The sequence below is a fragment of the Rhopalosiphum padi genome, chromosome 4 (genome assembly GCF_020882245.1).
Source record: "Rhopalosiphum padi isolate XX-2018 chromosome 4, ASM2088224v1, whole genome shotgun sequence".
Lineage (NCBI taxonomy): Eukaryota > Metazoa > Arthropoda > Insecta > Hemiptera > Aphididae > Rhopalosiphum > Rhopalosiphum padi.
This window is the reverse complement of record NC_083600.1, coordinates 23,790,395-23,806,864: the sequence shown is the minus strand read 5'-3', so window position 1 is coordinate 23,806,864 and position 16,470 is coordinate 23,790,395. Positions and strand designations below refer to the sequence as shown.

The 16,470-nt window shown below is 25.2% G+C and overlaps 1 protein-coding gene across 1 annotated transcript; it reads right to left on the bottom strand.

Annotated features, from left to right (window-relative positions):
* Positions 1 to 1,820: 1,820 nt before the first annotated feature.
* On the bottom strand, positions 1,821 to 15,286 carry LOC132930701 (transcription factor Sox-9-B-like). The gene is made up of 5 exons (XM_060996714.1): positions 14,944 to 15,286; positions 8,939 to 9,085; positions 4,038 to 4,262; positions 3,213 to 3,388; positions 1,821 to 2,522 (listed from the first exon to the last, which is right to left on the bottom strand). The coding sequence occupies exons 1-5, from the start codon at positions 15,135 to 15,137 to the stop codon at positions 2,227 to 2,229; spliced, it is 1,038 nt and encodes a 345-aa protein (XP_060852697.1). The 5' UTR covers positions 15,138 to 15,286; the 3' UTR covers positions 1,821 to 2,226.
* Between the last annotated feature and the right edge of the window lie 1,184 nt (positions 15,287 to 16,470).

Genomic DNA, 16,470 nt, shown 5'->3' with positions numbered 1-16,470 from the left:
TATTATAATTTCATTAGAAATCTACACTTTATTTAAATAAGTATAAAACATAAGACTATGAATACAATTATAATTGTGAAAATTAAAGGATTTCAACCAATAAATATTATTCATATGTTATCTTATTTGTAAAACGTCTCGTTCTAAAAGTATCTGTCATCTTTAATCTATTAAATGTTACGTATATCTAAAAAATAAAATCCAAGTTAACATTTGTAAACTAAAAACTTTTAAAATTATTGAGTCTTAGAAATACATGAATTATAAAATGACAATTTAAAAAAAAATTTTCAAATATAATTTTGACAAAGTACAAATTTAAATACATAATATATATAAGCGTATTAAATAAATTAAAAATTTAATAATAATAATAATCTAACCAAGTATATCTAAAGTAATAAATATTAACTTAACAAATTATAAATTATAATTAAACAACTATTATAAGTTAAAGTATTTAAAAGATTATTAAATTAAAACATGAAATTTTTATACATTATACATTAAAAAAAATATATATATATTTATTGTAAATTTAAATGCTAACTCAAGTTAGAATTTTAGATCGACCTTATACAGAAATTCATAATAAACATCATGAATCTTTAACAAAAAAAAATAATAAGGGTTGTGTTTTCGTAATATTTGCAATATTATTGTATAAAAAAATGCTATTTATTTGAATATAATGTATATAAAAATAATTGTATTAGTCTGATAGAAATTCAAAATAGTGGTTGTAATTAATTAATTATGTTTAGTTTATCACCTTATAATATAATAATTGTTATCTTTATTGAGGAAGGGATGAGTTTGTATTTTGAAATGGGTTTAAAATCTATTAGTGAGTTACTTAAAGACGCAAAATCTGCATTTCTTAAATAAAAATCATTAAAATATAATTAAGGTATGACGCATTTATTTAAGTTGAACATAGACAATGAATAATAATAATTTTTACAAATACGATACTAGGTACCACACCCAATAAGCTTTCAGTTCATAAATATATTATTTAAATTATTTTTCTTCTAAAGTGAATTTGAAACATAAAGTCAGGTATTATATTTATTATTTTTAAAGTTTCATAATATACGTCTAGTGACCTAATAGTGTTGATAGTTAATTTTTACCGTGCCTATAATATTTATATATACCAGTGTTTCTCAACCGGTGGTACGCACTACTCAGAAAAGCTTATATCATACGTGACTTTAAGAAAAAAATTAGAATTATTATTAATATCTATAAGCATTATATACTTAATGATAATCTAGTGGTACGTGCAAATTTTCAAAACACGTAGGTGGTACATAAAAGATTGAGAACCGCTGTACAATACAATATATATTAATATTTTTCATAATATATACGTAGTATAATAGTATTATATATTAAATGTTCTATTACAGTCAGTTAATGAGTTAATTTTATAATGTTTAAAAATAAACTTGATAAATTAATTGGTATTATTTCCCATGAAAACCAAACTAAATACTATTATACAAAAATAAACAATTTTATCAATGTGAAAAATAATTAACACTTATTACAAGCAATGAATAATATAATATATCAATGCATGTTATCATTAGACAACAGTGAAACTCATGTATAATGTAGTTAATGATCATTGTATATAAAAAATTTTCTCATACATAAAAACTCCCACAGCCCTTGAATAACTTCAAAACTTCGCCCTTATCTAAACATTTAATGCGTAGGAGACGCATTATTGGAACTAATGAGATTATTGAAATTGTCCGTGTGAACATCGGTGATAATTAATTATTGATGAAAATAAAATATAAAAATAATTTGATTCAAATATTTTAATTAGTATTTAAAATTTTGTTTGAATACAAACGTTTTAGTCGCAACTTACTCATATATTATATTATCAAGTATGTAGATAAAAATATTGTTTTAATGATTAATATTATTATTTTTTAGACGTTTTTTTAAAAATTATTCCTCAATTCCTCATTATTATAATATCAGTCATATCAATATTCGGTTATTGTGAATAGGGGGGGGAAATAATATATACCATACACCATGGTGACTATATTATAATGTAATAATGTTTCACGTATACAATTTTTACCGACTAACATCTAACAAGTATTCTTTGAGTATTTCACATGTGAAAAAAATAGACATAAAATAGTACCGGCATATTATAATAAATACAAAATATGATATATATTATAAATATTCAAGTTAGTTATTATAGTTGTTGACGACGTACTGATAAGACGGCTGGTATGACGTTTGATGTACCGAAAAATGTTGCTTGGCCGTATTCGGTTGCATTTCGTGATACCTGGCATGATAATAATATTGTTCTGCAGGGTCAACACAACTGCTTGATATGGACGGGTATTGGTTACCCATCGTTAGGTACTGATCCAGTTCCGAACTGTCCACCATGTCAGCTCCGATAGCCTCCACCGCCGGTAGATCGTCCATGCGACCAAAATCAAGGCTGTAATCTATCGCAGATTCACCCGATTCACCTTGAATAGGAATTATTATGTATTTTTAGATTATTATTAACAAATGAAATTGTTTTAAGACTCTGAGCAGGGCGATGAAAGTATTGGTTTCACAATGTTTGTATGTATATGTGTTTTTTCAAGACACTTTATTAATGTTATTTTCGAAATAAATTTGGAAAAAAAAATATGAAAAAACGAGTTTATTTTCTCAACATTAGTATCGACAAAATAGATTTTTATAATATTTATAATAATCTATAGTCTATACTAGGTATTAAAAAATGTACCAATCGGTTTTTAGTGTACCAGCGCTAATCAAGGAAATTACTTAACCAATTTTCCTAAATTTTTACACGACAATTCCTGAAGTTGTTTTCAAATTTTTCCAAAAATTAGTCTAATCACTCTGATCTATCGTAAAACTAAAGAAAAATGTATTACTTTTAGAGTACTTAATATTAATAAATTATAAAATATCCTTAAATGATATCGTGTTGTCTCCGCTCAGAATGGTTTTTCGTATAATATTCAATGATTAGTCATTGAATTAAAACTTTATATATACATTGCAATCATGCAGTGACCTTTTTCAATGACAATCGTGAATCAACATACATTCGAAATCTATATGAAATAGATGCATAGCAATTTCCCAGATGTTTTAAATTAAAATAGAATGGCAAAATATTAAAGTAGTTCAATGCTTACCATAACAAATAGTGTGTGTAGCATTGCAATAACCGTTTTTGGGTTTGGCTGGGTAATAGTTTGGAGTAGTAGGAGGAGTCAGTGGTTCTGGTGGTGAACCGGATGGACTACTACTACTGGTCGATGATGAGCTAGCAGGAATCATTTCTTGTTTAATCGGGCGAGTACTAGTGGTGCTATTAAAAAATAAAATAAACTAATATAAACATAAATAATTATTGTTATTATAAATTATAACTAACTATCCACATACAATGAAAATGTTTATTATTCAAATCGGAAGCTATATTTAACCTAATCGATAATTAATCAAAATGTATGCTTATATAGTTAAGATATGTTATACATAATTTAGTAAGGAATTCAATATAAAAATGTAAATTTTTGGTTTATCTGTATTTAGGTTTCTTAAAACTAATTTAAATGCAACACCTATAAATCTGTATCTATCTACTTTTTATTTATATTTTAATAAATCAAAAATGTTATATATCACCGTGTGTTTAATACTTTAATACGACGTGTGCATTTATCTGTAAACGTTTTAAATTCCACGCATAGTAATGTAACATAATTAAAGTTAGTATTAATATTTTTTGAATATTATGAAATTATTGAGATCATCATATACAATCTGGTAAATAATTATAAGTTTTACTAACGTACATACGAAAACAAAATAATATGAAACTATGGCCAAATTGTTTGCTATATATACAGATTATAGTCTATAATATTACAAGCGAAAACACAAAATATAAATGTACATTCATATAAATAAATAATTTATAATACACAAAGATAATTTTAAATAATTATTATTACCTGTTACAATTCATTGACATGTCGTGTTTTAAATGCTGTTGGTACTGAGAATCGTTTGGTTCAGATTTATCATGTTTGGTTTTGTCCTGTATTTTGGGTATTCCTTTAGCCGCCTTATTGCGCCGACGTGGTTGATATTTATAATCGGGATATCTGTTCTTGTGAAGCACTCGCAGTTTTTCAGCCTCTTCTATGAACGGCTGTTTATCGTCTCCACTCAAAAGTCTAAAAAATATGTTTAAAAAAGACAATAGTCACTATAGTCGGATACAATATAATAGTTCGTATAATATAAGATTATACGAACGCGCATTAACATTTGTTTATAAAAACACTTTTTAAAATACTTTCGTTCAATATACTAAACTAAATTTAATATGGTTATACATCGTTAATCGTTACAGACAATTAAATGCTTAGCTCATAGAATCCCATAAAGTTGTAATGTATTTGCTATTTAGGTTCTGTAATGAACGAAACTAGATATGCTAACCGTTAATATAAAACTTTAGGCCTTGGAAATTATAAATTTAACGTTCTTAATTTACTACGGTATAGCTTTGTACATAATACATGAGATATGACCCTTCATTGGAATATACAAGATTTTTAGATAGTTCAAATTATTATATTTTCACTAACATACTATGTCGTATTATATTATTATTCTATGTGATTTTTGATGAACGCCTTAAAAATAATACGTGCAAAAATCACAAATATTATATAATATTATTATAGAATACCGGAACTATTCGTTTTATTTTTATTGTTTTATCCTTATGTTTTAGGCACCTGTTGTCAACCAGCCAAGGGATGAAAAATGCATTCCTCATGTTTTTTTAATATTTGACGTACCCAAAGGGTTAACATGCTTGGGGTTGAAAATAAACGGACAATTAAACGTACGTCCGATTTGTCCCAGATGCTCGTGTGCTGGCATATCCGTCCCTAGACACTCCCTGTATTATGTCATATTACCATTTCTAAAAAAGACTAATTAAATGCGGGAGTGTCTCTCTGTGGAGTATGACCTTACCCATTTTAATATTAATATTTCACGCTCCACTACAAAGTAGATGAGTTAAAAAAAAAACAAATTGAAGAACAGAGATATTATTATGACGAAAAGTTATCATACGTATTGTAATAAAAAGGTGAATTTCTTTAAACAGTAATATATAGTTACCCACGCGCATATGCCATTATTACATCACGTTTCACGTTCGCGTGTATCTACATAATATACCTATACCTCAACAGCCATTTTTACATAATATGTGAATTATTCATCATAATAAAAAACCTCTGAAAAGTATTTACTGTAAAATTGAAAAATAAAAAGTTATAAAAAATTCGTACACACTTAAATAAAACAGCTAAACTAAATTTAGTGCATAAACTTTAATCTCATAAATATATACGATTTTTTCCTAAGCCTATGGGACTAAAATTTTGACATCTGCATATTATATTCAGAATTTATTTTATTTTTACCTACATTATGTGGTTATAAACATTTTATACGAGTATTATTATATTATATGAAATTGTCACTAATGTTTAATGTTTTTAATTATTATATTATCATTGAAAAAATTTAGAAAAAATAATACATAGTACAGTAAGTAATCTTTAATAACTTCCTTGGTTTAAGAAAAATTAGAGAATTTTATATTTTTTTAAAACCACTAATGTAATAATGTTATATTGTATTTATTATATTTAAATATACGTTATAAATGTATAATATATTTACAAGGGAGTTAGTGGTTACTGATTACTGTACATAATTAAATATATACTTGCCCATTAGTTAATATTTTAACCAAGTTATTTTTATTAAAAAAAAAAATTAAAAACCAATATTTATTGAAACCCATAAGCTTAGTGTTAACAAAGATGATTAAAATATTATAAATATATAAAGTATACCTATGTATTAATAAATAATTTTATTTTATTTAATATGTTAAATAACTATCTAGATCAGAATCAAATATAAAATGTAATATAATTTGTAAAAATGAAATTATTGAATCTAAAAAATACTAACTCATCGAACAATAATTTTGTATAAACAGAGTAGGACATATATGATCACATATTTTAATGATTTCTTCGTATTGATGCTTATTTTCTTAAAATGTTTTTTTAATTTTTTTCGGTATATTTGATCTAAATAATTCTAATAAACCTATATCGTGGATTTCTGCTTTAATATATTATAGTGACAACTTCCAAGTTGTTAAAGAAATCATTGAAAGTTTTGATGAAGATAAAAACACGTTCAATCAGGAGTGCTTAGAAACATTTTAAAGGCTCGTAGAATAAAGGTAATTTGGATTTCATAAAAACCAATTTTGAATGTCTTCCTCTGGTGATAACCTGTTTTTAAATCAAGGCATAAGCACATTATTTGAAGCGATACAAATTGTTTAAGATATTTCAGCCTAGTTATTGATTTGAAATACCAAACTTAAACTATGATTAACCAGAAACAGTTCTTTTTAAAAATGAAGGCGTTCAAATTGTTTATAATATATCAAAAATATTAAGAGGAGAAGAAGAAAATAAAAGTATTTTAAATATACCAGAGTAATTAACAAGTAGTAACATAGCATACTTCAATTATACCACTATGAGGTCTGAATGCAGATGTAGAGCATTCATTTTTAGTATACAAAAATGTATTGGCACCAATATAGAAGATTGTTTAAGTTCGGAAATACAAAGAAATCGCTGATTATCCAATACAATTCTTATTTTGAAAGTAAGCAATTTAAATTTAATATTTTAAATACCTAGAACCCAAAAGATCTAAAGTATGATGTATCAAATCTTTCTTTGATTAAGTACAAAAATAAAGAACCTTTTTTATTATTAAAATCAATTTTTGATATTATTTTTTTATTTCAAAAGTTTTATAGGGCATTTTTTTTGAATTTTAATTGCAATGTTTTACCTGTTTGTAGTGCATAAATGCATGTATATTTAACACTTTTTTAGTGCATTAGATTCACAGCCCTATTAATCACGAATGTCGTACAAATATATGTATAATTATGCAACAACAATTTAATAATTGTTCCTTAAAGTTATAAAGTCACCATTAATACTAAATAAAATAAATAAATAATAACATGACAAATAGTCAATATATTACAAATAATGTTTAATTATAAATATATATATGTTTAAATAAGCATAAGCAGAATCTTATAAAATAAATTGCTTACACAACACAAATATTAATTATATATTTTGCTTAATCAATAATATGAAGTATTATGGCTATATATAGATTTAATATGTATATAGTACTACATATATACTGTATTTATTAGTTACAAAATGAAGATATAATGTATTAAAGGGTATTTTATTTGTTATATTTATCTTTACTTGCATTTTATCGGTTAAAAATATCACTTTTAGCACTTAGCATTGCTCACTAATACAAATATTATTTGTCAGCACTTTAATATGTAAAGCGTGTTTACCATCATTTTAAACTGAACTCTAATATAATCATTGATTTTAGGTTTAACTGCTCTTTGAATTAATGCCGCCCAAACAAAAAAAAAACAAAAGTAAAAATACTTCATAATTCAAATTTTAACCATAGGTATATAAAAATAAAAATAATCAATGAAAAAATTTTGTATTTTGATTATGGTATCTACCTACCTATCAACTATAAAACAAATATTTTAAGTTTATTATTATTGATTTTGGATAAGCACAAGCCACAAACATTACCTATACATTTTAGAAGACTAAATGAGAACCTATAACTCTTTTTGTAAACGCAATGTAAAGAACTTTTTTTAATAAACTTTTGTGATTGAAGAACATTAATTAATGCAAAACTCTATGCTTGAAAGCAATTTAAAGTTTTTTATAAATTGCATTTTGACCACACGTGTGATGGGTGATGCCACTATACATTAGCTAGTTTGTGACATGTGATCAAAACGTAATTTTCTAAAAACTTTAAATCACTCTAAAGTATAAAGAATAGAGTTTTGCATTAATTACTATTGTTAAATCACTAAAATTTATCAAGAAAATGTCTTCACATTATGTTTATAAAAAAAAGTATAGGCTTCCAACATAATTTATATAGTCGACCACCAAAATTACCACTAAAATATTACAAGAATTAAGAAATTATAAAATTTAAATATCATTTAAGATATCTCTAAATAATTTAAATAAAAAATCTTTTGTATTAAACATTTTCTCTACTTTGAATATGTATATGATGAAATAGTTTTAACATAAATTTTGAATCACTTTGTATATATAAATATATTTTATTAATATTAATATATATTTGAACTTTCTTCAAATTATGTAAATTTTTATATTTATTATGTTCAAAAAAATTTTAATTGACATTTTTCAAATACATGAAATTCTATAGAATATTTAGTAATATCTACGTTATTAAAGTATGATGAGTGACGACGTAGCCACGTTTTCAATAAAATAGGATGGTAAAAAAAAACATATTTCGTGTTAGGTAAAGGCCCTATATAAATAATAATTTAGCTATTTATTAAAATGTTTACTTAATCAATTATAACATATATTTTGCTAACCACTATAAGTAGTAAACGTAATACTTTAAGTAGTAAACATAATTTTATGGTTTTAAATGTTTTAATTCATAAAATAACAGATATTTAGTTTTTTGAAAGAAAATAAAATTAAGTCTTTTTTAACATTCTATTTATATAGGTACATTTTAATTGAATAATTTCATTATTGTACAGTATATATTATACTCAACCATAATATGCTAACCACTACATTACATACTATTATCAAATTATATTATTGGATCTTTACATATTGAATACTGAAAAGACGTCATTATATTGTACAATGTTTACCTCCACAGTTGTCCAAGCGTTTTACTGAGTTCGGCGTTGTGCAGTTGTGGATACTGATCGGCAAGTTTACGACGTGCCGCTTGAGCCCACACCATAAAAGCATTCATTGGTCTCTTTACATGATAATTCTTCTTCTCTGTAGGGGGTCTAGAAAATAAAATTTGTCTATTATTAAGATGTACAATAATACGTAAATTGTATCAATAATTACAATACGTAATAATTTTTGAATATTATATTGACCCAAAATATGAACTTAAGTACCAGGTAGTAGGTACCTTAACGACAGAATGATTTTCAAACTTTATAAATTAATTTCAATGTATATTATTATAATAATACATAATAATATGTACTTACTATCATTAAATACGAAAAACAAAGATAATAAAATAATACTTATAACTATTTTCAAATAACTAAAATGTAAGGTTATTAAAATTCGTATTAAAAAAAAATAGATTTTTATATGATGTGCTTATTGTCAAACACGTATAGTTTAAATAAACATAATAGATACCTAACATAATTTTACGTATTTTACATAAACATATTAATTAATATTAATATATTTCTATATGAGTTATCTGCTATAAGCATTATATATTATAATTAAAATGCTATTCTCAAATTACATGTTTCCAGTAAAAAATAAAAAGTTTACTATTTATATCAGCATTATAAATTTCGTATAAAAAACCTCAAAGTTAGCTGCTATAACGGTTTAGTTAAATTAATAGTGAAGACAGGCGACTGATAGTATCTTCCCTTGCGAGTTTTAACCGAAAATACGTATTGGTAGATGTCCAAAACTCATATGTTTCCGAAAAGATATGACAAAACATATAAACGTATGTAATTTGTATAAGCATTACAATAATTAAGTATACCTACGCGATTGCCACGGTTCGTAAACGAAGGAATTACGAACTTTAAAAAAAGTGTCGTTCATAAATTACACAAAACATGCAATAAAATTAATTATAGTGGCGATCGGCGAGGGCTTAATACATAATTATATTATAATTACGGCCTATTGTGGTTTTATTTGTTCACGCTTCGTTATAGTTCATTTTAACAAAATCACAATACATATTTCTTAAAATACTATTATTAACACGATTAAATGTTTTAGGAACTATATGGTAATTAGGTAATTGGACACTAAGTTTCAAAAACATACGAAAAAACTATTTTTGTTTTACCCATTTTATCCCTTTAGTTTTGCTTAAGAATATTCTGTAACTTTAGTGTCGACAGCTTATTATAAAGAAACAAATTTAAATTTAATACCACATTCGATATTTATTGAGACCAATAAATTTTTAACATTTTAGTTTAACCTATTAATTAAACATTTTCTGAAGAACTCATTATAAAATATATAATCAACTATAATCCCTATACATAATATAAAATAATTATACCTATTATAAGTATAATAAGTACATGATAGTATAATTTAGAGTTTTAATTAAATTATCATAATTATTCAAATATGTATGTATAAATTGAATAATTGTTATCTAATATTATTCAGCTTAAGGTAAATGTAATACCTCAAATTGCATTCATTATATTATAATATATTATTATCCTCATAAATTTGTGTATTAAAATTTAAAGTTTATCTTAATAAAATGCTAAATGCATTTGTAATCATGACATTTTAAATGCGAAGAATAATTATGAGTTGTCACGTGTCAGTGTAGATGAGATGAATTCAAACTATGTTGCGGAGACATCTTGCCCTTTATTTTTCAATACGAATACCTTAAACTCTTTTGAGTTTTTAATTTCAGTCTGATATCTATAATAGATAACATATAATACTATATAAATAACATTACTATTTCATAATACTATAATAGAATTCCATAAATTGCTTATTTACATTATGTTTAAAATAAACTAAACGTTTAATATTATACTTATATTTTATTATTGAATACTTGGTACAATACTTAATATTATATTAGACTATACCTAAAATATAATCTTTCGTATATTTTCTTCAAAATTATTGCTTAAATTTATTTTCTTGAAACTGTTAAGACACTGTATTTATTACCCCTACAATTTTGTTTATTTAAAGAATATATTTTATCGATTTAAAAAAATACAATTGTACATCCTTTTTTACTTAATGGCAGACACGTGTGGTTTGAATGAAAATTCACTTTCGTCCTTTTTACCACAGGGTTATTTACGATCGACCGTGGTTTGTGTTTGATGTTTAAACAAAAATTAGCTGATTCTAGTGTTTGGAATATTGATCATCATGACATGACACTAGGCGTCAGATAAAATTAACAAATATTTTTATAATTTTTTTTTTTGATTTAGATTTGTGTTTGGGACCTCGTAGGCGTTGGATCACAAAGACCGCTATCAGTATAGTTATGCTGATATTATTTTTATTATAACATACACTTCACATAGATATACAACTAATAGCCTATCGAATTAGATTCCATCCACGTTGTATAATGTCTTACTAAAGAACTTCCGGTCGTCCCTTATCTTCCGGTAGGACGAACGTAAAAAAAATACCGCCAATGTTGTCGACAGAAACTGTTAACATTCCTTAATTAATTCATCTAGAGCATAATATTTACTTATCAAATATTATGTGTACGCAGGTCTTCATATCGCAAATATGCATAATTTATTTATTTTTAAATATATATCTGTATCCGTAAACGGATATCTTTGAAAAAAAAATGTTCCGATTATTATATTGATTAAATTTTATTAAATTAATATTATAAACATATTTCCCGTAAAAAATACATCAACTTAAAAAAAATACTGTTATTATTTATTAAATTGTCGTCAACATTACATTAATAAATACATGATACATAATAAGTATAAAATAAATCGGTGTACAAAAAATAGGATGATGCATTACTATGTAATGTATTATAATTATAATCAAAAATATATATTAAACAATATTTTTCTTGTGGTTAGTGGTTTTATTTATTATTATGAGACTATTTTAAATAAAATTGAAATAATAATAACTTTTTTTAAGGTTTTAAATTATAATTTTCCATTTTATAACAAAAGAAGTGTTACATTCTATTATACTTTAAACATCTTTTAGTTAGATAATATTATTATTTTTTATTTTTCTTAATTTCAAACCCGTTTAAATTCAGTTTTTTACTTATACCTAATACTAATAGAATACTGTTAAATGTACATACAGTTAACCTAGGTACACGTCATTAATAATCATAATAAAAGTATTATCAACAATTAATCATTTCTATATTCTATTTTTTACGAACATTAACAGAATCATTTATGTAGATTTATATTTCAATTTAAAATATCAGCACTAAAAAATTAGTGTTTTTATTTTAAATTTCATCATAAAATTAATATAGTATTAAACAAAAATGATTCTGCATAGGGCTCGGAGGCGAAAATGGTAGGTCTTATTTTTTTAAGAGGAGGGCGTTTGATTACATTTATTTTATTCAACGTTTTATTATATTTTCACAATTTTCTTCAACGACAAGAAATTAAAAAAAAACTACGCGTACAATGTAATATATATTGAGATTTTATATAAAACTTTTTGGGATTTTTTAATGACTAAAAAAGTGATTTCAAAAGAAAAAATTCCCATTGTACCACTCCTTTATCCCTTTTTTAACCACTCGAAGTATAAAATGTCATCGCTAGTTGAAATATGAACTTTTCGATAACTCTCAGAGTATTTCGTAATAAAGTATAAATTACTTGCGCTTAAATTTAATGAAAATCTTATGTGACACTTACGACGTACCACCAATCTACTGAGAAACTGGGATTATGGAACCCCTTTAATCCTCTAATATCCATTAACTTAAGCAAGTAAGGTACTTTCTACTTAAATAAAAATAGCGATTAATAGGTTTATAATATATATTATAATAGTAATGATTTTTATTATTATTAATTTAAGAATTTTAATAGACTTATTTATTAATGCATTATAATTTTTAAGTATAGGTATAGAAAAATATATATATGAATATAACATAAAAATCGAACTGGAGGTAATTCTTAAAAAATGTTGACGTAAACATATGGGTCGAAGAGGAGAAAAATTGAGAATCATCTATTTAAACTACTGGGGTGGGTTAGAAGTGTTCGACAAGGGATGGATTTATAAGTGGTATGGATCTATTTTCGTGTCAGGTCGTTAGGTTAGTTTGACAACAACAACTTTTCTACTCACGCGCTGACACTATCTTTCACAGCTTTCAAGAAAATATATTTCCCAAGTTATCTCAGTCAATCCCAAATTATTGTTGAACACATATCCATTTCCTAATTATATTCCTTTCACTATGATTAACCATTTAACCCATTCCCTTCCAATAAAACAGAATTAACAGTTAATACAAAATGATTAATTCTAGTATAATAATAGTTATCATTATTATTGTTTTACCAAAACAATAATTAAATAGCTTCATAAAATGTTTAACATTAAAACAATAATTTATTTTAAAATATAATTAATATAAATAAATTAGTCAAGCTCACTAAAAGCGTTGGACCAATCAATCATTAATTATGATTGCAATTAAAGTATACATGTTAAATATTTAGTTCATATTACATAGGACAGCGTTTCCTAAACTCTTGTTTGGGCTGGTTCGGTAATTAATATTTTTCCCCTTCGTGACCCACCAAAATATTTTACATTTATCATTGTGTAAAAAAAGGAAAAATAAAACACATTTGAATGTTCACATAGAATTTTATAATAAAATTGAAGCGTTAATTTGTAACAACGATGTAATAATTATAATATAGTTACTATTTATATCAAATTATCAAACGAAATGATAAATAATACAATTTAATATGAGAATTTTATTAAATTCTGCGACCCGGTATTTTCGTGATCCGGTAGTGGTTCGCGACCCACTATTTGGGAAATGCTGATATAGGATACAATGCATTTAAATAAATACAAGATAATATTATTGTGATGAAGATACTTTGTCATAAGTGTTTTTTAATTGTATACGATTGTATAAGTCAACGAAATAAAACCTAATATTAAAGTTACTATAATCTAGATTATTGACAAAACCAATATATATAGGTAGGTTGTTGTTTGTTTTCAGTGAAATACAATTACGCGCTTTTTACCTCTATACTTACTAAAAAAACACAGCACGATTGTGCACAACAATATTTTTTTTGTTGGTTAAAATTATTTAAGTTTGAATATTTCACCAATAATGAGTAGTAATAATCTTCATATATAGGTTATTATATTTCTACCACATTGTAATTATGCAAAAATGAATTAAACTATAATTTAAATATAGGTAATTATATGCATATTAAACGGTATTAAAAATAGTTTAATACTTCAATGCATATAATATAATAAAAGGTATAAAATATACATATAATAATACGATATAATATGATATACTGAGTATTAGTAGTATACATAAATTTTAAAGAGATTATAATTTATAATTTATAGAACAAAATTGAGAATTTTTTTAAAAACAACAATAACAATTATTGCATTGTATTGTTTATTTGAAAGTAAAAAGGTAAAAAGTGCACAATCGTGTTATACCCACTAATTTTATGGAATATTATTTTAATTCACATACGTTACGAATGCTAGTTAATTCCATAGTTAAAAAAATTAAAATTTACAGTTTATAAAACCACGATACTACGTGTGATGGTAGAATGTACCTAAAATAAAACGTGTTTTCTGAACTCATTTCAACGGAAACGTTACGATTATATTATTTATAAATTATGAAGGAACATACGTACTAACCACGAGCAAGATGATTAACAATTTAGCTGCGACTACAATATACGTAGAATAAGAATTTTTAGTTTAAAAGTTTCGCAAGGCCACAAACCGTATTTTCGACGTAAATACACCGTTTACGACAACATTACATACAATACATGGTATTTTAATTGAACTATCGAGATTAAAAGACAAAAAAACTTACTTGGCAGGAACCGGCACTAGAGTCCAATCGTATCCACCCAAAACTTTGCTCACAGCGTCGTTTATTTGCTCGTTGTCTTTTAATGCATTACTCATTGCCGCCTTGGCTGCGGCTGTTACGCTGGCTGCCGCACTCGCCGTAATAGTGACCACTGGTTTACCGGACGGACCGGGTGATTTTACCAAACAGTTCATTATAGTTATAAGAAAAATAATAATAAAAATAAAATATATTTAAAAGCGAGTTGGATCCACAAAATATCACGAATATAGACGAATGAAGTAGGTATCGAAAATAATTAAATAATCCGTTGAGTCGGTCGAACTAACACAAGCTAGACGAGGCTGTGTACTGTTGGACGAAGATCCTGTCGGTTCGTCTCGTATAGATCTTATCGTGGATCTTTTCTCCCACTACGCTAGACCAGGCGGAGCGTAACAGAACTCCCGCAGACCCCTTCCCCCACTTAATTGTACATTGCTTTTTTTACGGAACACTTAATTTGATATATATTTATTTTAATTCCTGAAAAATCAAAGTAAAAATAACAAATAGAAATCAGAAATAGAACTTTAAAACTAAATTGATAATTTTTTTTTTTTTTTTAATATTTAACCGATGGCTTCGTTTAGAATAACGAAATTGCATACGGAAATTTGACTTGCTTCGTTATATTCAATGCACAATTTTTTTTAATTTAAATTTAAAAACGATTTTTATTTTAACGGATTTGAACTTAATATGTCTTACCGCTCTCGATGTTATACCTTCGCTGCTGCTTGCACAACCCCATTATATTGTGTGGTCATCTGCATAGATGAATGAGTAATGAGTATGATTCAATATTTCACTTGTTATGAGTAAACAGATTTGACGGTATATACATAAATATATTCCATGATGGGTCAGTTGCCCAATATTATGATAATTACAGATAACTTAAGTAACGGGTAATATTTCCCACTATATATATCTATTTAACTTCCAAAAATATATACTTTACAAAATTATACCACTAATATTATACATACCCATTTATGCAAAATGTTTGAAGTTAACGATCATTTAAATTAACAATGCGAATATAATACATTATATGCAAATTATATTTTTCGTATACCTACCCTCTTCTGACAATGACACAGTGTTTAGGGTCACACATTAATTATTTTATTTATGAATAATATACTTAAAGTATACCTACATTATTATTAGTAAAATAGTAACCAACACAAAGTAGCAATTGTGCATAAGGATTAAACGACCATCCACTGCTGACTTAAACAAAATAGTAAAAGTTATACTACTAAACAATGACAATATTCTAGATTGTAGTTTAATTTATATTTTTAATAACAGTCGATATTGTTATCGCGGTGATACATTAAAACAGATTTAATTGGTGATAAACATAATATGCACAATTATATATTAAAATCAAATATTTTTATCAACATTTACCGAAAACGTAATTGTCTAGTTACAATAATTCAGTAATAACTAAATATTACAATACAATTCAAACAA